The following is a 26,189-nucleotide window of genomic DNA, read 5'->3' on the forward strand; positions in this document are numbered from 1 at the left end:
CTTCTGTACATGTCTAGCTGAAAGCCTTCCCCACAGAATTTATCTTACCAAAAATTGTTTCTGACAGAAATAAAGTTTGTAAGGTGTGGCTATTAATGGATTTCAAAAGAACTAAATAGATACTAGCAAAGTTTTTCTAGTATTCATAGTTAACCAATAGCCAGAGCCTGAACGATTGTGTTTTAATGTCTTGCTGAAGTAGCCTGACTGTAAAGTGAGAGGTGATCATCTTTAGTTGTGGGTATCCCACCAAAATATTCGTGTTATTCCTTGTCAAGTAAAAGTCTGAAAAACACTGACTGTGTTTCCAAGCAGGATAATAAAGACAAGTAGCTTGGCAGCAACCACTAGTCCTTTTAGAAAAATACTTCACAAAGTATGCCACCAGTGATGTACTTCAAGCTTTGAGCTGCTTTTGATTTGCACATGCTCTACAAAACATGTCTGTGTAGATTGTTAGATGTTCTGGTAAGGTCTGTGTATCTCTGTTTTAAAAATAACACAAATGCAGTAATTACTAGGAGAGTTTGACTTCGTAAGGAAAAACGGTAGAAAGTATTACTGTGTAACAGAACAGGGATGTGGAACGAAGCTGATGGTTAAGTAGTTTTCAGTATCAAACCGCTGGCATGTGCAGGGGCATCTCCGAAGTCTTGTATCTGTGCTTGAAGACTAAAGGTAACTTGTTGTGGGCATTGTTTCTCTAGCATAGTCTGCTAGCACAGAGAGGGAAAAGCAATTTACTGTGGAGTTGAGTTAAATAAAAACTTTATTACAGTGAGAAGGTGCAGGCCTCTTGTGGTAACGTTTGTGATTCTGTTGAATAGTTGCTGAACTTGCTGGTAAAAATACATCTTGGGTCTGCAAGCACATGGATGTTAGGATCCTTGTTGAATTTCTACCTTCCTCCCTACCGCCTCTGACAGTATGAAACCTGACTTGTTGTGATATTTAGCTTTCTCTTCTTTTATTTCTTTTCCACAGCTGATTTTGGAAGTTTCATAGACAACACTAACCTGAGAAGAACTAGTTAGATGGCTCTTACTGAGGAAGCTACATGAAACAGAGATATTCACTAGAGCTATCCCTGAGGGTGAGGACTCAGAACCAGGCTTTAAGCAGGGTTGGCTGTGGAAGAGCCATGAGAACTGTTTAGGGTTATTGCCTGGTGTTCCTTCTCAGAAATCATGGAGTCTTTGGAGGGATGCAGGAGAAGAGTGCAGCTTGGCAGGTGCTTCACAAAGGTGAACATGAGACCCCAGGGAATGAAAGTTATGAGCTCTGCTCCTGTTCCATCTTGCTAGCAACTGTGTAAAAAGAGGGGCCTGATTGTGTTTCAGGACTGCACCTGGACAGTGATGATCTGAATTTCATTTTGCCAGAGGCTGCACTGTTTGATTTAAAGGTCCTCTTAGGGATGAGGATGGGAAGTAATCTCTGTGTGGCAGATGGGAGGGGTGAACTGATCAAGCAACCTGCTGGCATCAGTTAGAAAGGTGTTTATGTAAAAATCTGAGGACTTGTGGGGTGAAGGGTGATGACCCTGCTGCTACTGCTGGAGGTCATGAGTCAGCCACCTTGCAATGGAGCCGTACCTGAAGCAGTGGGAAAGGGCAGAGCTGTGAATGGTCTGACAATAGATGGCAGAAGGCTTCAACTGGGCAGGGAGCTGTGGAGGGATTCAGCAAGGTTTTCTTGTGACAGTCTGTCGTAGCTGAGACAGTGGCAATCCTTGCAAAATACAGATGGCTAGGGATGCATCAAAGGTTTTTCAGCATTTCAAAATACAGAGCAGGGAGTGGTGGTGGTTTACTTTATACTTGCCTTGATTTCAAATAGAAATACTAAGCTTTGGGGAAAATAATGGCATGCTAATAAAAAGACCTGAATGTGTTTAATTAACTTTCCTTGAGGATAAGCATGGATTACTGTGAGCTCTCTAAATCTTTGAGAAGTATTTTCATAATTTTTTTTTCAATGCTCTGGGTTAGTTGAGTTTACCTTTGAAAAATTACTTTTTAGATATCAGATAAAGAACGCCCAAGTCCCGATCTCCTAAATTGCTGATCTTTATGGACTTTATAAACCATGGCATGCCATGTTTAAAAACTGGAAATGTTCAATCTTTTCTCTCACCAAGCTCTTCTACAGCTGCAGGGAAATGCTTTTCCCTTGTTACCAGTAATGCCTTTCAACAGGTTCTAGGTAGATCACATTCAAAAGGATGTGATCCTTAATTTGAGAAAGGATTGGAATTTGGTATTAATTGACAAATTGTCATAAAAGATGAAACTTATCTTGTCATTAGCTGCCAAATATGATTTTGAAGGCTGGTGCTGTGACTATTTTCTTTAATGTGCATAGAAGTATCTGAGGTATAAAAATTGAGTGTGTAATTCTTTTCTAGTAAAGGTACATGGTGTTCACCTGAAGTAAGATCCCCATTAATGCTTTGCTGTGAAGTTTCTCAGTGCCACAGGCTGGTATCCATGTTTGACCCGTGTGACTTTGGCTTGGTAAAGACCATACACCAACATCTGTATGAACTGATTTAATTTACTCCTCCTCTGTTTCCTACTGGCATGGTGTCCCCTGACCATGTATCTCCTTTCTATTATGTTCTGTTTAGCTCAGGTGGTAATTAATGACAAATATAATTAGTACTAGTTAAGTACTGTTTTAGTAGCTGTCTTCATGGAATAGAGAAGACACTGGTTGTATTATTAAGGAAAAAAATGTAAATTTCATCCCAGAAGTGAGAGGATGAAGTAGGAAACATGCCTAACACCACTTAGTTATTGCTGAGAGTTTATTAAAGCAGGTTGAAATTTTCTAGCATATGATATTCTCTGACACCTGAATGTAAATTCACAGGTTATTGCTTGTTCACCCCACCTCCCTCCAAAAAGAGGTGCTGTGTTCTTACCTGCAGCTCTGCTTTCTCCCTTGTGACCCTGTGCAGAAGATATTAATATTGCTGAGATGACATAGGAATTAAACAAGGGAATGGATTTCTGTCAGGTTAGCAAGATGTATTGGCTATCTGTGCAGCCATTTAGGTTGCAGAGCTAGCACAGGGGCACTGAAATTCGATTGTTGGACACGTACAGAGCTGGTCTGCCCCTGCTAGAGGTGAGTTGTCAGGTTGGCTCAAGTGTGTAATATACCTCCACTGTACAATTTACTTGCTAACTCTGACTCTCCTGATATTAGAAATTCCAGACTTCGCTTAGAGCTGCGCACTGAAAAGAGAAGAGGTTACAAGTTTGAGAAGGGAACATTCCAGCTGGAGAAAAGACAAAAAAAAGTCACATTAAGTGTGATTGGTAAAGGCAGTGGAGCAGGCTGTGTAGGGAGGCTGTAGGATCTCCTATCTTTGGAGATATTTAATACTTGACTGAACAAGTCCCTGAACAACCTGATCTAACTTTGAAATGAGTTCTTTTTTGGGCAGGGGGGTGAGCGAAGTAGGTCCAGAGGTCCGTGTTAGGCTATTCTATGTGGTGTGGCTCTTGGAAAGCTCAAAGAACATTTGGGTAAAGGCAGCAACTGACACAATGAGAGGACACAGTCTTAAGCTGCACCAAGGTAAATATAGGTTGGATATTAAGAAAAATATTTTTACAGAAAGAGTGATCAATTATTGGATCTATTGGAGTTATCTGCCTGGGAAGGTGGTGGAGTCACCATCCCTGGATGTGTTCATAAAAAGACTGATGGGGCACTCGGTGCCATGGTTTAGTTGAGGTGTTAGGGCATGGATTGGACTCGATGATCTTGAAGGTCTCTTCCAACCTTGTGATTCTGTGATTTTGCAGAAGAATTCCATTCTTTAAAAATTTGTAAATGTTCTGTTCTGACTGTGGTCTGTTTCAAAGGGTGGGTGTTGGGTGTGTGTGTGGGGTGATGTGGATTCTCACATCACCACCTTCTCAAGGTACCACTTAGTTTGTGATTTATCCTGCTATTCTAAGGCAGATTTCAGGCTAAAGTTGGGTGGTCTGACAGTGGTCCTAAAAACTTCACTTTCAGATGTTCAAATAAGCTTACAAAATAAGAGCATAAGCATAAGGGAGCATGTTAGTAGGATCAGATTGTTTATACCATCAACCATGATATAAACAGTTTATATGGTTGGCTCTTTTTGACCTGCCTTTTGTGGAGATCAGGCCTGTTGTGGTAAGTGTATGAAATTGTCAGGAAATAAACCCCTTTACCTTCTAGCTAGTCCTCAGAGATCAGAGAGGCTGGATACAGGCAGGCTTAATTTCTCATTTATAACCACTTAGGCACTAAAGTCTGGTCACATTGAATAAGAACTTTCATGGTTGTGGAATCATGAATAGTCTGTTTTATTGAAGCAGCAGATTATAGGTTCTTGTTAGATTGCTGATAACTGCACTAGACCTACAAAATAAAAGTGCATAGCTCAGTGCACAAGTCTTCCCAGCTAAGCTCTAAGGCAGTTAGAGAAGCAAATCTTACCACAGAGTTGTGACTGCCTTGGTGAGGGGAGAGTAGCAAATCCATTGACTTGTCTGTAGAGTGGAGTTGTATTCTTGTCCTTCCATAGTGAAGGATTTCAAATATCAATTTTATACTTCTTGGACAAACGGATGAATGACTGCAGTTAAAAATCATTGGCTGCCTGTTGCTGCCAACATAGTTGTAGGGTGGGGGAATAGCTGTTTTCTTATTTTCATATTGGTAGGTGTGGCTTTGAATATATAAACAAGGGGTGAATGAGGGTCTTTGGTTACCTTCATCAAGCGGAGCTACCTATCTTGTGGCTGCAAAAGACAGCGCAGAAGTGTGGTACCTCAGAGTGCTCCTCCGCAGGGCTGAGGCAGCAGTGGTGGCCCTTTGACCTTCACCAGGTCTTTACTCCCATCATTGTCTCCTCAGAGGAACAAATCTAAACCAGGGCTTGTTGTGCCCAGTGAAGGGGCAGTGAGGCTGAGGGCTAGCACAGAGATCTGGGTGCTTCTGCACTTCACTGAGACAACATTGGGCTCTGGGGCCTCTATTTCAGCCCAGGCAACATTCAGTTGTTAAGCATTGCTCAAGCCCAGGCACAAGATGAGTGAGTGGCCCAGCTTGTGGTTTTGCTCAATCAGCCTCATCAATTCTCCACTATCTCACATCTTGACATAACCAGCCAGCCTGTTCTCCACAAAGGCCATGACAATCTTTATTCCACAAGGAAGTTCAGTTTCTTGTTGCAATATATCTTCATTGTGAGGCAGTTTTTCCGACTGTGAAGCATGGCTCATACTAAGGGTGAAAGGGAGAGATGGAGTAGCTCTGCTTTTGTTATGGCAGGTTGCCTGTTGGAAGAAGTCAGACAAATGAATCATTCCAATGCTGAGAAGATTTGCGAAAGTCCTCCAAGCTGTCACCCATGAAACAAGCAGGATGTGTGCTATATTATGGCTAGAATTGAGAAATTTTCTGCTCAGATGTTTTTTTTCTGGTGGGTGCCTGTAGTTGCTGATTTAGAGAGGTCTGAAAAGTAAGGATGATTCTTTTACTAGTGGACACTTTACATTATTTGAATTAGCAATTTCAAAAGCTTGAGATGTTGTCATTGTTTTTTGCCCACAAATGGGTCCAGTTGCTTTTGGAATGCTTTTTTTTTTTCTTCTAGTTTTTTATATATATTATTTAGTCTTTATATATATATATAGATATAGATATATACACACATACATACATATATATTACATGCTTTTCTGAATGTAATGGGTTTTACAAGTGTTTTTGGAAAAAAATATTGTTCTTTGAGTGAAGCCTGCTGGTTCATAATTTAATTCATTCTTAAATTATGAGAAATAACTATAAAGTGTTCTGATTTTTTTCTGCAGTATCCATTGTGCTTTTGTATAATTCTCTATCTTATTGCATCCTCCAGTCATCTCTTAGCTAAACTGAAGGGTCTTGTCATTTTGTCATATGGGATGTTCCTCCATACATCAAATCATCCCTCTGTAATTTTTTGGATTTATGATACTGTTTTTGAATGAACTGACCAGAATTCTGTGATGTAGGTACTTGAGGATTTTAGCTGGTTGTAAAGTTTTGATATTCTTCTGTTTTCCTTTCGTAATAGTACTTAACATTGTACTTTCTTAATTGCTTCAGAGCAGCTAGGTGATGTTTTCAGAGAACCATACCCAAGTTGTTCAGATAATTTTTTGGAACAGTACTAAATAACTTAAGAGTCCATCATATATATGTATAGTTTTTTCTTCTTTTGCTTAAGAGCTGGTATGGTTGGTGCATTTTAGAGGCACACGGTTCAGATTACAGCCTGGGAGATAAGTGTGCATGCAGTGTGCACCATGCTAGTGAAACTCTTAACTGGGAGCCAAGAACAAATGTGCATGGAGCTTATCTGTACTAAAGTGAAGAGTTGAGATTAGAGAAGTGAGAACTGATAGAGATTCTGATATCTTTGAAAAGTAAACATTGTGTTAGATGAAATTAAAATCTAGTGAAATGGGATTATGCATGCTTAGAGTTTACTTCCCCTGACTGTTTCACGAGGGAGTATTTGTCTTTTTGAATCAATATGTTTCACACCCATTTGACCTGTCACCATTGCATTGGCATATTTCTATGTTTTGTTCTGAGTAATCAATGTAAATACAGTGTGCTTGCTTCTACATTTATCTATTGGGGTGCTTCATTAGTCCATAACTCCATCTGGATTATTCTTCTTCAGCCACTACCTACTGCTGTTTTCCCTTGAACCTGCTTCCTAAGAGTCTTATCGTTGTTATGCTAATCTGTGTTCATTAGTTAATTAACAGCTTTCCCTATGGAGAGGTGGCAGAAATCCTCCTGATTATTAAGTTGAGCTGATCCTGTCACAAGCAGATAAGTAAAATACTCCTTTTCATCAGTTTCTGACAGTGTTTTGATTCTAAAAAGTCTGTCTGGATTAGGTGTACATAAGATCTCTGCAATTTTGATGTGTAGTGGGGTGTATGAGTGGCATAAACCCACATATGTGCTGGAAGATGTCACATACAAGCGAAGGTGTCAGATCTGAGCTGTAGGAGATGTTGGTCCTTTGGACTTTGAAGTCCAAAACATCTTGTTGAACAGGGAGTAGTTGTTAAGATAGGGATTTTAGGGAATGAAGGAAAACTGACAAGAGGATATACTTTAAATAGTCCCTCTTCTTCCTCTTTTCCATCTTCCAAAAAGGAAAACCCCAAACTTTCCTACTTCAGAGACATAATGAGTGGCTGCTGTACAGTGCTGTGTTTGGCTCTGCCAAAACGTAGGATAATAGTACACCCACCTGAGTGGTTGCATAGTGAGCTAGATTGGGTAGTGAATTCAGGGAGAAAAATGTCTTTTAATTAAAGTAATTTTCACTGTGTTGCATTAGAGACAATTCTACTATCTTGACTGAGATGAGAGAGCTTGCCTATGCTGCTTGAAGAAATTTGGTCAAATTTCGTTGTTAAACCACTTAGGAAGTAGCATATACAATTCTCTTTCTTTTCAAATCAAAATTGATTTTTTTTTAGTAGAAAGTACATTAAAAAGTTATCTAAGTTAATGTAGGAGCAAGTTAATAATGGGTTTTTCTTTTGTTACTTTGTAAGTCAGATAAGTTGGTTTAGTGGTGCCTACCAAATTCAAAATTTACAGAACTACAAATGTGAATATGAAGAAAGGCTAAAGGTATATCATGATTTGTGCTGAAATTATGAATTTCACTCTGTTGTCATTCAGACCAGCTGTTTTATGTGCAGCTGTGCAAAATGCTAGAGGCACAGCTGTGGTAGTGTTGGAAATATGCCTTATGCCAGGGTCTCTTGAAGGCTTTGTATAATTAATCTGTGGCTGTGAAATCAGTGAAGTGCAGAAAGGTGTTTTTCCATGGAGTTTTACAGTTTATGATGGTGACCTCTGGGATTTCAAAGGCCTTGGCTGAGGTGCAGAACATCTGCAGTCCCAGGCTTCTAAGTGTGACATAGGCTATATTTTCACAGGAGCTTAAACCAGCCTAACACTGAGTGGCAGAGAAAAAAACATTACTTGTCTTTTTGCTGGATTGATTATCTGCTAGGTTAGTGAGCTGGACTGGCTGTCAGAAGGACTTGTCAGTTGCCAAAGCTAGCACAGGATAATAATGTGTGTCTAGGAGTGGAGAGGAATTAACATGGCTGGAAGAAATTGAAGATCTCCAAGCACCACAGCCTTGGAGTTCTGGAGAAGCAGCCCCTCTCCATTACTGTCAACTTAGACTAGAATCCTGTTGTAATGATGGAAAAGAATAATACCAGCATCCTTCACAAGTGTTTTGAAATCTGCTCATTTGAAGAGCTGCAGAAAAGCCACGTGGTATTGCATTGGAGTGAGTGGTATGTTCCTCAACTTTTTATATTTCAAGTTTTTTGGAAATGTGTAATTTGATAGTTTTTAAGGCACAAGGAAGTGATTGAACCGTGTTCTATCCCTTCTTCAGCTTGCTTTGAAAGGACCTTGAATTTTATTCTTTCACATTACAAGTAAATATCCTGGCTGCATAGGTTTTTGCTCCAACAGTGTGTGAAGGAGGGCAGGGGCTGTTTGCAGAATTCAAAAAATGTGTTGCAGCATCATTAACACAGAGTGTGCAAATCCAGTAGCTGTGTGTACTCCAGAGGCTGGTGCATTGACTTGTGCCACAGAACATCTGTGGCTCTGGGACTTAAGCATTGGTCTGCATGAAGATCAGTGGTGCAATTGGATGACAACCAACACTCAGTTGTACCTTCCTTTATTACTGTGAAGCAGTGTTCCAACTATCATTAGTTGTGGCATTTGTGATGGTGTGCAAGCAGTATCAGAGCTAATAAGCAGCAGAAACAATTGTACAAGCACAAACCACGCTGGCTCATTGATGAGTTACAGCAGAACTGCCACCTGTGTCTTGTGGCAGCACAAGAGAAGTCATATCTCTGGGCACTGCCTGTCTGGGGATAGGTGGGAGGTGTTCAAGCTGGTGATGTGGGGTTAAGTGTCATCCTCTCACCTGTCATCTGCATGTGTCACTTCTCTGCCTTGGGCAAGCAGCAAAGGTTCTTCTCCTTTTGGTTACTTTGTTTGGTTCTGCAAATAGGTGGTCTTCAAGGTTTTGTTGTGAACTTCCCCAAAACTGATCTGCCACAGCTTGGTCACGTGTTGGTGGTCCTGGCATTCACATGGTCCCTTAAGTCAGTCGCTCACTCATCCTGCCATGACTTCACACAGTTGCTCAACCCTGCCTGCTCTGGGTTTCACCTTGCAGCTCAGCTGGTTTCCTCTTATATTACACCCCTCATCTAAAAGCCACATTTTACACATTTGTCACTGGTAGATTTCATGAGGACATCTCCACAGCATCTCTATGTATATGTGTACGCAGGAACTGGAGATCCCCCAGTGGCAGCCTGTATCTCTGTTGCACAGGACTGCAGCCCTGTGGGGGGGAAGGAATATGTTCCCCCTGTGCAGCTAGCTGCTGGTTTGATTCTAGGGGCCTTAAAGGTGAATTGTGTGTTGTTGAAGCCGTGGCTGAAAAGAAGTACATTAACCTTTACTCAGGTGCAAAGAGAGCTTTGCGTTTTTTCTACATCATCATTTTGTTTTAGTTTTTGTTTTGTTTTTCATCAAGGTCTTAACTGTTCACATTTAGTTTAGCTTTTTCATCTCTTGGGCCACTGGCATCTACTGTTTATTTTGCTAATAATGTTGCTGCTATTTGACTTATCTTTCAACCATGGTGTTGGTAGCTTCCCAGATGGCTACATCTTGCATTGTTATTGAGGAAATGTGCAAATGAGTTTACAAAACAGACACACTTCTTTCTGGTGATAAGACTATGAATAGTGCTTTCCTCACCTGTCAACAGCAAGCACCAAGGCCCAAGCACAAAAACAAATGGCTTCTTCCTGAGAGAATTAGGGAGGGTGAGCTGCAAACCCTTTATTTTGTGAGGTTGTTTTAAGTGGGATTAGGAACAGATGTTGGGTAGCTTCAGAATAATGAATTGTTTAGTCGGGAATATATAAATATTAAATTCTAATATCAGAGAAATAACAATATTGTTTCTGGAGCTAGTCTTCTGTTCATTTTACACTAATATTCCCTCCAAGAGGGCTGAGAATAAAATATATGATTATGACCACATTTCTTCATGATCATTTCTTTCAGTGGAACCTGAGTATGTGGAGCCCTTTGACTGTTCAGAACTTGAGACTTGGCTAATTTGTGCAGGTTTCTTAGTGTGAGCTCAGGCACTCCATTTAAGGGAGTCCTAAAAGTTGCATCTTCTAATTGAAATCCCCAAACATTTCTGTACGGATTAAAAAAACCCCAACTTTATAATAGAAAACTCATGTTTAGAAGAGGTTTTCTCAAAATCTGTGTCATGTGCCTGCTCCTGTATATCAAAGGATGAATACAGACGTGTAACTTCTTCAGTATCATGGTTCAGGCTGTATTTGCAAGAGTGGAACAAAGTGGTAAAACAAGGTAAGAGTAGAAGACATCTTACTGTCTCAAGTATGTACAATTCTAGATGGATTTTTGCTGTTTCCCAGTATGGGCAAACTTGGGAAGAATCTTTTTCGAGGTGTGTTCAGTGGAAGTTCATAATTTTTCCTGGGTTTGAGTGAAAGTTGTTAACTCTCATCACAAAATTAATTTCAATTTCACAAATTCTCTTGGCTTTCTTATCTTCCACCTAATGCAGATTATGAACTTCCTCCTCTGGCCTCTATTCTGCTCCTCTTTTTTGCTAAACTTTGATTTCTTGTCTGTACCTTGTATCTGTCTGTATCGTATTCTGTTTTCTTACATGATTCAAATGTTGTACTTTGTGTGTGTTTGACTTGTGTGTGTAAGTTTTCATTAGTGCCCTAACAGTTAAAAACCATTAATAAAGGCAGGTGGTTTAGGCCATGCCATTTTGAAAGTACTATAAACCAAAGGGTTTTTCCACATCAAATTTAGATAAAATTAAAAAACTTCCTTATCTTGCTTTTAATCAACTCTTACTAAATAACTATGATAGGACAAAATGGTTTTGACATTTTAACAAGATTGATGGTGGAGGAAGTGCTAAACTCTGAATTTTGGCAGGGAAACTGGCTGCCCTGTGTGCCTGCCTTTCTTCATTAGCTTGGTGGGAGGAAATGCCTTTTTGATAGGAGTCAAAGCCTAAAACGCTCAGAAATCAAAATTTGTGTCTATCTCAGTTCAAGTATTTCATGTTGTGATGGCTTTTGTGTTGTGTTTTGGGGTCTGAGGTGCATGGGGGTTACCGCTGTGATGTCTCACTCCACTGCACGTGCTCACTGTAGAAGGCTACATGCAAGTAAAAGTAATGCCACTCTTACAGCAATAGCTGTTCTTTCAGAAAGTATAATTTGAAATTGGACAATAGGGGAAAAAAAGATAGTATAAGACACTTGTTCACACACAGTATGAAAGTTTCTTTTGCAGAAGGAGGGCAGATGCTGACTGTATTTGATGTATAGTGAGCCTGATAAATGGGTATATTGTGTACATCTCAAGTTATGAACTTTGGAAAACAAGTATTGCCATTACTAGCGTTATTACGATCTCCTGTCTAGTAGAATAGTGATCACAAGGGTTCTTTCTTTTTTTCAAACTTTACTGAAATTCACTGTGTACTATCCTGGCACATTTTTTAAAGCAATGTCTGTGCTGTCTTAACGGCACAGAAATGAGCAATACAGAGGTGAGCCACTTGAGTCTTATAGCTGAATTGCAATCAGGATTTCAGAGGATGTGGATAGGCTGGGATCCTATCTCTTGCTGGAGAACCAGGACCTGTCATGGGGATAGTCCACCCTGCAGTGAGGATTGTGGTGTGTGTTGGTGCTGGGACTCTTTTCCACCTGTTACCCATGTATCTTCCATGCCTCCTTGTGGGGAAAAAGAAGCAGCTAGAGTTGGTGGGAGCTGAGGGAGAAATTTGGTTCATTTCCACCAGCTCTTCTCTTTCTTGCTTCAGGATAAGGAGGCCAAGGTCACTCCAGCTCCAGGAGATGGTCAGGTTGCCAAATTTGCTATCATTCAGAATTGAAGGCCAGCCACCACCAGCCCTTTGATAGCCGAGGAGTAGCTAGAATGCATGGGGAGTTATTTTCTGCTGAATCTCCCATCTCTTAATAGGAAGATTTTGCTTTTACACAATGAAAGGAAACAGGAGAGCAGGACTTGAGGCTTGAATGCAGTTGTTGTAAGGGCACTTTGACTTTTTGTGTCCTTTAGTAACATATTTCTAGGGTTCCTGTGCTGCTGTGCTTGTGATGTGCCATTTTTACTGAAGTCGAAGTGGGTTGATTTTATATGTTAACATTAAAAGCTTTTAAAAGGTTTGGATTTGGAACAACGAGGCTTTCTGTACCTGTTCTGTGTAGTTACAGTGTTTTTCTTATCTTTGTCCACTTACGTAGTGAGTCACACTTTCTGTCTTGCTTGAGCTTTCTCTGGCATACATGGATTGACTTTGTTGGATCTTACTGACTTCAAGGGACCGTGTGGATTTTCCCATTGCCATCAGTCAGTCAGATGTTTTAGAAAAGTTATTTTGCCAAGCAGAACTGCAAGTCAGACCTCATTTGTGCTTTGAAATGTTAGAACGTGAATGTAGAGATTAGAAAATAAATGACATTTAATTTAAGGGTCTGAACTGTAGCCTCATGTCAGTATTCATCTTCTCACTGTCAACAGCCAGACTACTGTAGGCTAAATATCCATTATGGGATATTTCTCAGATTTAGCTGTGTTGTGTACATAAATGAAGGGTAATTTCAGTGGAGAGCCTGTAATAGTCTATATTTGTGGATCAAATGGTTAGTAGAAAAGTAAAATCTCAGTAGCATTTGTTGCTTGCCTTGGAGAGAAGTCTTATCTCAAACAATGTTTTGTTATTGATGGTAATGATTTACTTTCGTTCTTTAGTCAGTTAATGTGTATATATATATATATATATAGTATCTTATACAAGAACATTGCTAAACTGAGAATAGCTCTTAGTACAAACTGCAAATTGTCTCCTGATTTACTTGCAAAAGACTTAATAACATATTTCAGCTTCAAAATATAAAGCAAAAGTTGATGAGGAAAAAATAAGTCTTTTCTCCCTATTGTTAAATTTCTGCATGAGAGCAAGATGTGAATGAGTAGGTGTGTAGGAGGCAATTCCTCCAGCAGTCACACATTTGTTCCAAATATATACTGAAAAATACTGGGCACTCTGGGGTTTAAATAATTCAAGTCATAGTTACTTTTGGAGAAGACTTTTTTATCAAGGGAAGTTTTTTCTTAAAATCTTAAGGACTTAAGAAAGTCTTAAATCTTCACCATGTTGTCTCTAGTGCCGGTCTGATTGGAAGTTATTTATTGCATCTTTCTTACCAATCTTCACAAATAATCTTGAGTATCTTTTCAATTGGAGACTGAGTCACTGCTGTAATTTAAATTATTATTCAAAATAGTAAGTGTAAAGGAAGTCATTGGAACGTAGTTGGACATGTTTTTTGTGCCAGCTGAGTATTCTGTAGTAATTATTACTCAAAGCTAGGCAGTCATGTCGAGACTGATCCGACTGGGACAGCAGAAGCTGTTGTTGTTATCAGTTGTCTTAAATTCCTTCTGGCCTTGTGCCCAAAGCTGGAACATCTGATCTACTTGTAAAGCAGTTGCAGAGCTGAGCATCTTCATCTTGCCTGAATTGTTAGCTTGTGGCATCTGCTTCATGAGAGAACAAGACATCCTTGCATCATTAGGTATCAGTGTCTGCTAGAGACATAAGGTGAATATCTAAGGACAAAAGTGTGGCTAATTGTCCAGTTCTCTGTGCCTGACCTCTACATTTAATCTCTTCAATTAGGTACTTTCATAAGACAAGTGACAGTTTTTGAGTGTGCTGTGATAGATTGTAGGGGAAAAAGCTGATTTGAAACACTTGGAAAGCGTTACTGCTAAAAATGGAATGGAAACTTGTTATGGCTTGACTTCACAGAAATCAGGGTAATTCAGTCTTGGGGCATGTTGCTTGATATGACTTTGGTAGAGTCAAACTTGGAAATCTCTTTATTCTGAGTCTGATTCTTTTGTATAAATTGCTTATACAGCAGAACTATTTTGGGGAGTAATTATTTCAAGGTATTTTTGTTATTTAAGATATAGAAATCTGGTTTTAGTGGGTTTTGGTCATCTTGGTAGAGGAGCACATTAATTTAAAATTGAATGGCTTTTGATTATTTAGTTATGTTGCAGCTGTAGCAATTGATTACATGGGTAGAGTAATATATTTAGCTGTCCTAAATGAATTTTGTGGACTAGTTAAAAATTATTGCTTGCCCCCGTGTTGTTTTCTCCCTTTTTTTATCTTTCTCCTTTTATTTTTTGCCTGTACTCCTCAGCTAGGTTATCACCATCACATGGTGTTCCCCTGCACATGGTTCTCAAGTTCACTCATGATCTTTCTCCTTTGCATATGCCTCACTATTACTTGACTTCCCTGCCTGCTGGGACATGTTGGCAAACCATCTGGGTTTCCTTTATTCCCTGCTTTTCTGAGCATGTCTTGCCTGATGGTGGCTGTCAGCGAAGTCCAGACCCAGCAGTGCCATTGCCATCTGTGGTGGCTTTTGCTTATCCTTGTATATTGATAGAGATCTGTTTCCTAAGCTCTTCCCCCTGGGTTTCCCAGGCTCTCTGCAGCACAGAGTCTAGACACTATTCTGAAGAACCAGAATGTATTAAACTGGGTTTTCATAAGCCAAAAGTGGCCCACAGACCAGAGTCTGGGAACAGTTTTATTGTGCCTTTTGACTGCAAGAAAGGCATAATTCCCCTACATATTTGGGAAGCTCAGTTTGGAGAGTTTGTGGTGAATTTTATGAAGTCACACTTCGGTAGAAGTATCAGATTTTTGTTTCTGCTCTTGTCAAGTTTGTAATGTACTTCACTTGCAGACATAAACATTGCCTTTGGCAAGAAGGGCTCCTACTTGGCTTTAGTGCTGCAGGTACAAGCAATTTGATCTTTTTTTTTTTTTTTAATCAAGAAAATTTCTTAGTAGGCATGTTTGCCTTTCCATAATCCTCCTAGTGTTTAGGCTGTGCTGTTCATAGGGGACCTTTTTGGTAGGTGGAAATACTGTGGGTGTCAACTGAAAACACTCCAGCGTACTCTCTCTGTGTTCTCCCAAGCAGTGAAGTCCGGAGGAGCGTGTGAGTGTTCTTTGTGACATGCTAATTTGCAGATTTCCCCCAGTGTAATTGTAGGAAGATGCTGACTTTGGTTGTATTCAGTGCTGTCTTGCCATAGCAAAAGAGAAAAATAAAATTTTGTCTTAGCAAGTTTTTTTTTTCCTGCAAGGAATGAATGCTGCTCATCCCATCCTTAGTTATGTTTATATTTGATTGTGGCCAGGATTTTTCTTAGCAAAATTTTGATGCAGAAGTACCAATGCAAGCTGGTTAACTAATATTTAAATAAAAAACTACTCCGTTATTGATTTTCATAATAATGCTGTAACTTGAATGGTAGAAGTTGTTACTTCTAAGATACTATCAGTGTCTTAAGTAGGCAGTAAGTAAAATATTCTCTGGAATCCACATTGATATTAGAAGAAAATACTAAATAATCAACTTCAATAAGGTGTTGAAGGTATTGAAGAGGTCGAGATTTGTAGTCAGAAGCCAGTTCAGTCTTTTTTTATTGGCCTTGTAAGAAGATAGAAATTTTTTACAGTGAGGGTGGTGAAGCAGTGGCTCTTGTTGCCCAGAGAAGTACTGGATGCCCCATCCCTGAAAATGTTGAAGGCCAAATTGGATAGGGCTCTGAGTACCCTGGTTTGGTGGAAGGTGAAAGTGTCTCTGCCCATGGTGGGGGGTTGGACTAGATGACCTTTAAAGGTCCCTTCCAACCATTATGTGATTCTGCAATTCTATTCTGTGATCTAAAACACTAAGAAAATAACGTAACATCTAGTAGATGATAAAAAAGTTGTATTTTGTGTATCTGTGATGATTGACATGAAACTGCCCGAACAGAATCACTTGGGAGGGTGGAATTTGATGTATTTATTTTTTAAAGAAAAAGATGTTTTCAGATAAGAGGAAGGAGCTAAAAAAGCAGACTTCTAATGTGGATGTGGTGTTACTGCTTCAGCCAGTTAGTGGCAAATACAGGGTGATTTCAGCTTTAGTCTTAATGAATTAATATCTTGTATTTGCAACATTTGCTTCCTTTCTATCTATTTGTATCTATTCTTTGTATCTATTACTTTAACTTCTTGGCACTTTCCATCCTGGCAAGTAAGTCATAATTAAACTATATATTTAAAACGTGTGTTACTGAGGTAGGAAATACTTGTATAAATCAGGTGTTTCTGAATACACATGTGTAGGTTCAGTTCCTCTGTATACATCTAACTAATCCTATTGGAAATAAAAGAAAATCCCAAAGCCCTTATTCTTCCCTTATGTACATCAACAGATGTTTCCTAGCCATGTGTGTACTTTCCATAGCAGTTGGTCTCCCATCTTCTGCGGTTGCATTACTTTCGTAGGAGTTGTCCAGGCTTTCAGGTAAGTTTAGCAGTCTTGCAAGTGTTAGTGCTAGTCTGCTACAGTGTTTCTACTCTTGTCTGTTTCCAGTTTCCTTTTCCTTTGAGTGGATAGCTGCCATTTGAAACAGTCCTGCTGGATCCCTTTTCTGGGCACTGCTGCTTCTAGTCTTTTTCTAAATCAAGACAGATTTGGTAGTTGAAAGGTTGTAATTTTATTTATACTGCTGTGTCACATAGGAACTCTCTTCTTATGGGGAAGTAGCTTGTTATGCTAAAATCAGAAAGATGATTATTGTCCAGGAGAAGTTTTTATAGGTAACTTGCAGGACAAAAGAGAGAGAACAGATGGTTAGAGGTAATGTCAGACAGTACAGAAAGGAAGGTGATATAGCTGCAAATAGTTTCAGTATGCCAAAAGAACCTGCTCATTACCTTACTGTGTTTTAATTCCTTGTAAGTTGGATAGTAGAGAAGAGTTTGAAGGAGACAATTAGAACAGAGTGAATGAGTGTGTGTGCTCTAGGGGACTTTCCAAACATTATGAATATTAGGGTATGTTTCTAACCCTATTGTGCCAAGGAGGTGCTAGGCACCAGAGTACAGGGCTCTTGGGCTCACTGAGCCAGTGTTCTTATAATGTGAAATATGCACAGAATATGTATATACTGGCCTTTTCTTTAAAGCAAAAACTAACCGGACTTTACTTTCATTGTGCAGATAAATATTGTCTGAATGCAGTGAAGGCAGTAGACTGTGAGCTTTAAGCTCCCTCTGGTGGCTTTACAGTACAGTTCAAACCTTTACTGTTGCACTTGTCTGCTCTGGACGGTTTTGAGAGTTGAAGTTTGTAATGTATTATTAAGTTATTGTAATTTAAAAAATTAATACAGGAATATGATGTGCTGTATGCCTTTCCAAGGTGTCAAATGTATTCTGTAACTGGACTTCAGAGAAGTAGAAGAGCTAAAATAATATAGAACAAGAGATTTACTCTCTAGTTATTATAAGCATAAAGGAAGTATTTCCCATAAAACTTCCCTAGTTGTTTTTTTGGTGGTGCCATAGTTTGCAGCTAATATCTCTGAAAGTGCCCTTAAGTGTTACAGGACAGTGAAAATAGATAGGATCTCTGTATGGCAAACTTAAATATAATGTCTTAATGGAAACTTAATTTAGATCAGGTAGTCCTGATTTGGTCTTCTTGCTCTAAGGATGCGACTGTAAATGACCCTGAGCTGGCAAAATGTTATGCTTTTTCACACTCAAAGCATTTTTTCTAACACGGCTATAATTAATGAGACTTCATGAGACTGCAGAGCTATGAGCTGCAAGGTCAGTAGTGTTGAGAGGGCAATGCCACTCCACTCCTTTTCTCCCCATCGTTGCACTGGCTTTGGCACTTGTATGGCTTTTTGATGCTTATTAGAGTAACAAATGTTAATTCCCCTTGCCCCTGGATTTCCCCTCTATCCTCTTTTTCTTTTGTGGGCTAATTGATAGAAAGTGTCATGTAAAGAGGTAACAAGACCATGCAGGTGGGACCAAGAAAGGAGTAGGAGGACCTCTCCTTTTGGTAGCAGGAAGTTATTTTAATAAGTCACTTGTCTCAAGAAATTTGATTCTTAGTTCTCATGAAATATCATTGGGCAGAGCTGCATGTTCCTTGAGACTTAAAACTATTCCCAGGCACTGCACAGCAACAGAGGCTGTAGATTAAATGCACCTAAAATGATAACTGGTGCTGGAAAAAAGCAGGCTGTCACCACCTAATATGTCCCATACTGTGCTGGTTTAGCCTTTTGTGCTGGGTTATGGTGAACCAGACTGGGGAACTGATCCAGATGAAAAAAATCTGGGATGATTTTTGCTAATTACTTCCCCAGTCTGGTTCTCTATGCATTTGCACAAATGCTTGCCCATACAGTGGGGGGAAAAAGTGGGAACTGCCTTTTTTCAGTGGGTTTGATTTATTTGCCACAGCTCTGACTGAAGCGTGTATCAAGCTGTTGCTGTGTAGGTCATTCCTGCATGTTTGATGACCTGCTACAAATACTCTTCTGGCATTCTGTACAGCTGGTTCTGTTGCAGTGAATGTAGCTAGAATCCATGCAGAGGAGGATGGTCCTTCACACTGCAGAAAACACAAACAGTTGCTCCCATTAGGAACAGCTCCTGCTGTATGCAGAAGAGTTGAGGTTGCATCACAGAAATACCTGTTAAATCAGATTTCTTGTGGTTTATTTACTGGAAAATATTTCACTTACGTTAAAAGCATTGGTCTTGATGCTTTTATTCCCAAAGCAGTGAATATAAACCATGACTGAAAGATAGGTGGCACACATGGTCTTCTCAAACTGCTAGGGACAGGGCTGGAATGTGGAGTCTGGAAGTTCAACTGAAGTTCAATAACCTATGCTGTCACCTTGATCCTGCTCTGCAGTTGGGATGTGATCTTCCTACATATGTGCATGTTCCTTTCTTAAAGGTTGGCTCAGTTTTGCTTACCCTGTTTGTGGTATCAATGCCCTGCAAGAGTATCTCATGCTAAGCTTGTTATATCTTGTATTTGCAGCCTGTGCAGTACGGATAAATCCCAAAAAGCAGAAGTCAGAGAATATTAGTGGCAGAAGTGGAGAGCAGTGTGGTGCTGTGAGCTGCTGATACTTTCTGCATGGCTGTTTTTACCCTGTAGGGCAGTGTGGGGTGTTGGGGTTGTGCAGTGAGGTGAGGCTGCAGTGCAGGCAGCTCCTCCGTGCTCCGTAGGCACCTCACAGGAGTCCAGGTTATTGCATGGTTTCATGCTTTACCTTGAGCTGATTTTTGGGTGGAAACCTCCCGGGAGCTGGCTTTCAACAGAAGAGCAGCAGGTGTTACCTGAGCAACCAATGTGCCCAGGATGTGATGGAGTGGGTGTATATAGGGATGGGTGTATGCTGAGGAACCACCATAGCCATTCCCAACTTGTCTCTTCAATCACACCAGTCCTCAGGATGTCAATTTTAATATTAAACACTAGAGGGTAGTATGTTTCTGGTATATACTTTATTTTAGAACATATCTGTAGTGATTTTTAAATCCCCTGAATTTATTATACAACTAGATATTTTAAAACAAATGTAGAACTAAAGAAAAAACAGTGCTTTGCTTCCAGGACTGTGAGATTAGCAGCATTTAGTGATGTGCAGTAGTATTTTTGGTCTGAGTAGAAAAAGAATTGGATTGAATTTAGAGCTGACTTCTAACTTTCTTCAGAAACACTGTTAGGAAACTATACTTAAATTATTCACTCTGTGCCTGATACCTCGATATTCACACCTATGTGCATGCAATGTAAATGCAGAGCTCTATATAAGAAGAGGTAATGCCTGACAGCAAGCAGTTTTGCCAAGAGATACTGGGTTTTGGTGTTTAACAAGGCAAACATTTATGTGTTTGGCATTCATGACATCGACATGACATTGGTTTTGGTATATTATTGATCAGTGCTTGAATAACTTTTTTTTTCTTTCAGGCACCACCTTCCATGGTCAATAATGAACAACGCCAACATGCTGAGCACATATTCTTATCATTTAGAAAATCAAAATCACCATTTGCTGTTTGCAAACATATTTTGGGTAAGTTTTAATAAATGAATTTAGGTGTGTACATTCTTTTATAACTGGAACTGTGCTGTTCTTTTGCAGCTGGGACTATGAACATCAGTTTTGATTTTAATGACGGGGACTTTTTGATGGAGGGTGAAGCCTCTTACTGTCCGTTTTTGTTTTATTTCTGTGAGTTTCAAAGCTGTAAGGTGTAACTTAATGTAGCTAAGTTCCTAAACTGATTCAATAGATTTCCTCTGCAACGTGATTATTGTAATACTGTCTAATCTGTGCAGCTTATGCAGCTGCCAGTAGCGTGGTTGCTTGGCTTTGTGCTTGCTTCCCATTAAATCAGCCAACGATGCAATTTTATGCACTTCTACCAGATTTTGCATTAGTGCTGAAATGACAGTTTATTTCTAGATGAACAACTTAGTTGCTGTTGACAGCCCAGCTGGAGGAAAAGAGGAAAAAGCTAGAAAAGTATCTGTCCACCTGGTACAAGCAAGACAGTATTGATTTCAAATTTTCTGTGATTATACCTGTGGAGAAAGGAAAGAGGCAGATACCACCCTTCATCAGAAATTTCTCTGATTTTAGTGCTCTAAAATGCTCTAAATGTGGTTGGGTAGCTATTTATAAAAGAGAAATATTTTTACAGGTGGTATAGAGACTTTTTAGAGTTTGGCAGCTAGATCTGAAAATTACAGGGGCAGTAAAGATGTAAGATTGCTGCTCAGCACTGTAGTATTGATGTGAGTGCTGGGGACAGGTGAGGGGGAATGTCAATGAAAACTGACTCTGAGACCGGGGAAAACCTCAAAGTTTGCACAAAAGAACACATGCCAAAACCACAAAAAGCAACTTTTCTTTTAAAGAATTTGCTGGAATGAACAGAGAAATATTATAATTATGTTGAAAATATTCTTTTCATACTTAATTCATTCTGCAGTATTTTTTAACAGTTACTTATAAATTTACTGGATTAGAGACTTAGAATTCATGAATATTATGATGTCAGTATTGCAGACCTACTGCTGTGTTACACTGTGATGTATAGGACGTGCTTCCTTTCCTACACCCACTCCACACCAAATATTTCTCTAAAAATGATGTTCTTCTTGGTTTAGTGTATTATAGAAGTACTCCATCTGGTTTGGAAAACTGCAGTCCCACTTTTTGCTTGATGGGTCAGCAAAATTGATGCTTCTTGTTTTCGTGTTGATTTTTAAAGAAAATAAGGTGAACGAAAACATCCTTAAGTGACTTTGTTTGCAGACCATTTGGATCTAAGGATGCATTCATCATCAATCAGAAATAAATAATGAAATCTCATGACATCTTAAATGTGGCTGGTTGAACAGAATATGATGCTGACTTTAATACTTCTTGGATGTTTAGATATATTACATCCTTAAACTGTTCATATGCTACCACCATTGAAAATCCAGCATGTTTCCACACAGGGCAGGTTTTTCATGAGAATGTAGGCAGTTATGATGCTGAGACCTGGAATTTAGAGACTTTTTCAAAATTTTCTGCTTCCTCAGTAAGTATGTGTACAGTATGAACAAAAAGAACAGGTAGTTAAGATTTGGGAGTTGAGGAAGAACAGGCAGGGATCCTCAAATCAGGAACCAGGAAGGGAAACAAGCTCTTCATGATGAAAAATAAAAGACTTGAAGTGTACTGAAGGGATGTGTGCAGGAAGGATGGGCTGGAACCAGAAGATCGAGTAGATGGCTTTTAAAAGAAACAGGAAAAAAATTATCAAGACAGGAGCTGGAATGGAGGTAGAGAGAGATAACAAGGATGATGTCATTTATGGAAAGAGGAGTGGAGGAATGACAAAGGGAGAATAATGGAGAAGGTGAGCATATGGGAAAGGGGAACGGCCATTACTATGTTGTTCTTTAGAAACCTGGGGTTGAAGCCAGGAAGCACAAGGCACTGCATTCTGCTGTAAGTTTGTGCAGAATTTTGTTCAGTGCAGTGGCAAAACTTGTCCTTCCTTTCTTCAGTAAGTTCTGTGGAGGATGGTGCTGCTCTGGCTGATGACAGGCTCACGCCGGGGGCTGCAGCTATGTGGCAGTGATCACAGTTGTGCGGCTGCGGGGCTTGGGCAAAGGGGAAGCGCCGTCCTTTTTAATTACATTCTCTTTCTTTGTGTGTGTGTATGAGCTTTGTACAGCTAGAAAAGCTGAAGGCCCAAGGTAACAAGTCCCAGAATTAAAATTCCCATGCAAGATTAATTCAATTTGTTTTTATATGTGTTAGACATACACATAAATCTTTTACTTAAGTGGTTACTTAGTTTTTCGAATTAAGCTAAGTAGATTTAAACGTGGTTTATTTTTATTTAAGCATGTTTACCTCTGTGGGTTTAGATTTGGAGCCTGATTAAATGACTTTAAAATATTTTAGCATATTAGCTGCTATCTTTGATATAGAACTTGAATATAAAGGAAATTTATATCATAAACTTGTGTGTATGTAAATGGGGCAAGAAAATTTGTTTTGAAGTAATTTAAAGCCCTTCATCTCATGACAGAGGTTTTTTCAAACACAGTTTTTCTAGTCCTGGCAGGTCAACCACTATAGCTCAAACTCTGCTTCTTGTTTGGGAATTTTATTTCCTATTTTATGCTTTTGCCACCCAGTAGCTGCGCCCTTTCTGAAAATTCTTTCTGCAGAGCTCAGAATGTTTTGAAACGGGCTTCTGAGATATTACCTGCTATTTCCAAGTTAAAATTTTTAAAAGCAAAGAAACAACAACAAAAAATGTCTCTGTAGCTTTCTAGCATTATAGAAGTTTACACCACGGATGGTGTAAAATTTTTGCTTGGAAATGTTACTTTTAAGTGTAAGTGGATTTGCTTCTTTTTATTACCCATGAAATACATGTACTTTTATGTACTATTTGTTTCAAAGGCAAACACAGAAATTTCCCGTTTTGACATGTCTGTAATACTAAACACTTTTATTAATTAGTCTATTGGAACTAAATCTGTTATCTTGTTTATTTTATTCCCCTGTTGTGTTAGCATTCTTATTCCGGTTCTTTGAACCAGCCTCCTAGCACAGACAACTTTTCTCCTAGGTCATTGAGTTGAATAATACCAGACAATTTGATAACTGGGTTATTGATTATTTCTCCCCCTTCTGAGTTGTAAATTCCTTCTCTGTTTTCATAGCAACAATATTCTATTTAATAATAAATGATAGTAAATTCCATTAATTTGTTGTTGGAAACACAGTCAAGCTGAATACATGTCTTCTGATACTCAAGTTGCCTTTGTTTTTTTCCCACAGAAACTAGTAAAGTGGACTATGTCCTTTTTCAAGCTGCCACAGCGATAATGGAAGCAGTTGTAAGAGAATGGATTCTCTTGGAAAAAGCTAGCATTGAGTCACTGCGAACATTCCTTCTAACCTATGTCTTACAAAGGCCTAAGTAAGTATAGAAAACACACCTCTGAACATATAGGGTGCTGCAAAAAATCTGGGCTATCATTTTTCATTTCCCTGGGCTATCATTTTTGTTTCCCTGTTTCCCTGTTCTTCTAGTCTTAGCAGTTAACTTCTATCAGCTTTCCCTTATGAATTCACACAAGATATTTGAAAAAGAAATGTGTTTAAAATTTTATTGAGCATCGATGTCCAGAATTACCTGCAATTATATTTGTGCAATGTTGTTTACAGCCTCCAAAAATATGTTCGGGAGCAGATTTTATTAGCGGTAGCGGTGATAGTGAAAAGGGGATCATTAGACAAATCAATCGACTGCAAAAGCATTTTTCATGAAGTCAGCCAGCTGATCAGCAGTGGTAACCCCACTGTGGTAAGTACTTAATTTTTTTCCTTCAAAAATTAAGCAGTTTGTATCAGCAGCTTACATTATATACTTAGTGGCTATAAAATATTTTATACTTCGCTTATACAATTAGTCATTAAGTTGGTAACTATCCAATCATTTACCAAATTGGAGATTTTTTAATGTTTTGGGACTAGGGGTAGTATGTGTACACATACTTTGGTATACAAGGAGACCATATTTTTAGGGAATGTTTTCTGAATAGCAGCTTTAAGTGCCATAGTTGTGGGTTGATGGTTTGTTTTGGTTTTTTTGGTGTGTTTTTTTTTTAAATTATTGTTTGTTTGTTTTCTTTTTTCCTCTGGTTTTCTTTAATGTAATGGCAAGATCTAAACCAGATCTTCCATTAGCTGGGAGGTTCTTTGCACACTCTGTTCCCCTTCCATCTGAGCAGTGCTGCACTCTGCTGTGGCTCAGCTGTTGAAATGGACTGTGAGCAGGAGGCATAGGCCTCTGCTGTTCTTTGGGAGACAGTAGGTGGAGAGAAAGGGGTGTGAGGAAGTAAAACATGGAATGGAAATACAAAACTTATTCTTGATTTAATGTCATACTACTAGGGGTAAGTGTTACCTTCGATACTGAGCTCAAAGTGGAAACAAGGTGTCCAATATCTATCTATGCATTTAGTGAAATTCCGTTTGCTATGCCAGGGGATAAGTTTAGAATAGGTCATAATAGAGGCATGTAACTAGAGCTTAAAGAGAGGTGATTTTTTCTCCTACCAGATGAAAATCAAAGAGTATATAGATTCCATGCTGAAACTTTAACTGAAGCTTTTCTCAAAAAAAAACCCTTGAGAGAACTGGCTCATTACACTGCTGAGATTTAGAGCAGCAGTTGTACTAGATAGATGGGAGTGGCAAATGTTTAACTCTGAAAATTCAATCAAAGTATACTAGAAGTAATCCAGCTCATGTCATGGTCCTAAAAATAGTGTGTCACCTCTGAGCAGCAAGTAATATTGCTCCAGGGTATGGAAATTTCATTTAGTCTTGTAAAACTTAATTTCACCGTTATTTACCTTAAGGAAACCATTTTAGTCTTTTGATTCTGCATATTTCAGATAGAAATAGGTATTTGTTAAGAACTGAGTTAATGCTTTTTTCCAGGAAACATAGCCTGGTTATTGCAACATAGTTACAGCTGAGGTTTTCAAGTTTTATGCACAACACTTTGTATGCTTATGTAGTTTGTAGGATCTTTGCATAAAGCTCCAAGAGTGACATAAATAGAAACGTGGACTTTGAACTAAGGAATGCACAGTCCAGCTTGTGCAGTTGTATTCTGTGCATGCACTGTCCACAGACACACTGCACTGACCACAGCATACAGCAAGCTAAGACTGCCTGCTCCAAGCATATCATCCTGGGCATGCTGCAGAGCACGTTGCAGAGGAGCTCTGGCTGGGGCACTCTTCTCCAAGTTCAGCTCACTGCCAAATTGAGCTCAGTTTTTCATTTCCCTTTATTTAATTTTCCTTTTATTTCCCCCTCTTCATAAGTATGAATTTCTCCACGGTTTTTCCAAAATATCTGTGCTCAAGTTTTAAGAATGGTATTGAAAATGTCTAGGATATATAATGTTTTCTATTCTGGTGTGCTAATAAGACTTACTAGCAAAAAATAAAAGACGTGATGCTGCTGAAAGGTCTTTTCTGTATGGCACAGTGTATGGTTGGTAGTCTTTGGCAAACTGGTTATAAGCACATGCTCCCGTGTATATGTGATGGTTTATATTATAAACCAGTTCTCATTCATGAAAATGTTCTTGTAACCTTCTGAGACTTAGCAGCAGGAGAGACTCTGATACTGGCACCCAGGACTGGCATGTGCAATAATAAGCAGTATTAAAATGGTGTTTCAGCATGCTACCTGCCAAAACTCCAAAACTGCTTTCTGAAGGGAGTCAGGGCATGCCTCTTGTATAAATATGTAACAGCTTTGAAAGGTTGTATGAAATAACTCATACAATGAATTTTTTATTATTTTAGTTATCTTTTCAAATATGGTTGGGTGGTTTTGTTTCTTTACTAGTGTCCCTGTAGCATTCAGCCATGCCTGAGGGGCCGTGTGGGACCCCAGTGGTGCAGTTGCCTTGCTGCTGTGGGGAGTCTCAGCTGAGGGTGCCCAGG

General features: G+C 39.2%; 1 protein-coding gene across 1 annotated transcript in view; it reads left to right on the forward strand.

Annotated features, from left to right (window-relative positions):
* XPO4 (exportin 4) overlaps positions 1-26,189 on the forward strand; it is a 73,315-nt gene that overhangs the window by 1,105 nt on the left and 46,021 nt on the right. The window contains exons 2-4 of the mRNA XM_030943098.1: positions 20,109-20,214; positions 23,497-23,638; positions 23,887-24,025. Coding sequence (XP_030798958.1) covers positions 20,109-20,214; positions 23,497-23,638; positions 23,887-24,025 — 387 coding nt within the window. The remainder of the gene's footprint in view (positions 1-20,108; positions 20,215-23,496; positions 23,639-23,886; positions 24,026-26,189) is intronic.

The sequence above is a fragment of the Camarhynchus parvulus genome, chromosome 1, assembly GCF_901933205.1.
Source record: "Camarhynchus parvulus chromosome 1, STF_HiC, whole genome shotgun sequence".
NCBI lineage: Eukaryota > Metazoa > Chordata > Aves > Passeriformes > Thraupidae > Camarhynchus > Camarhynchus parvulus.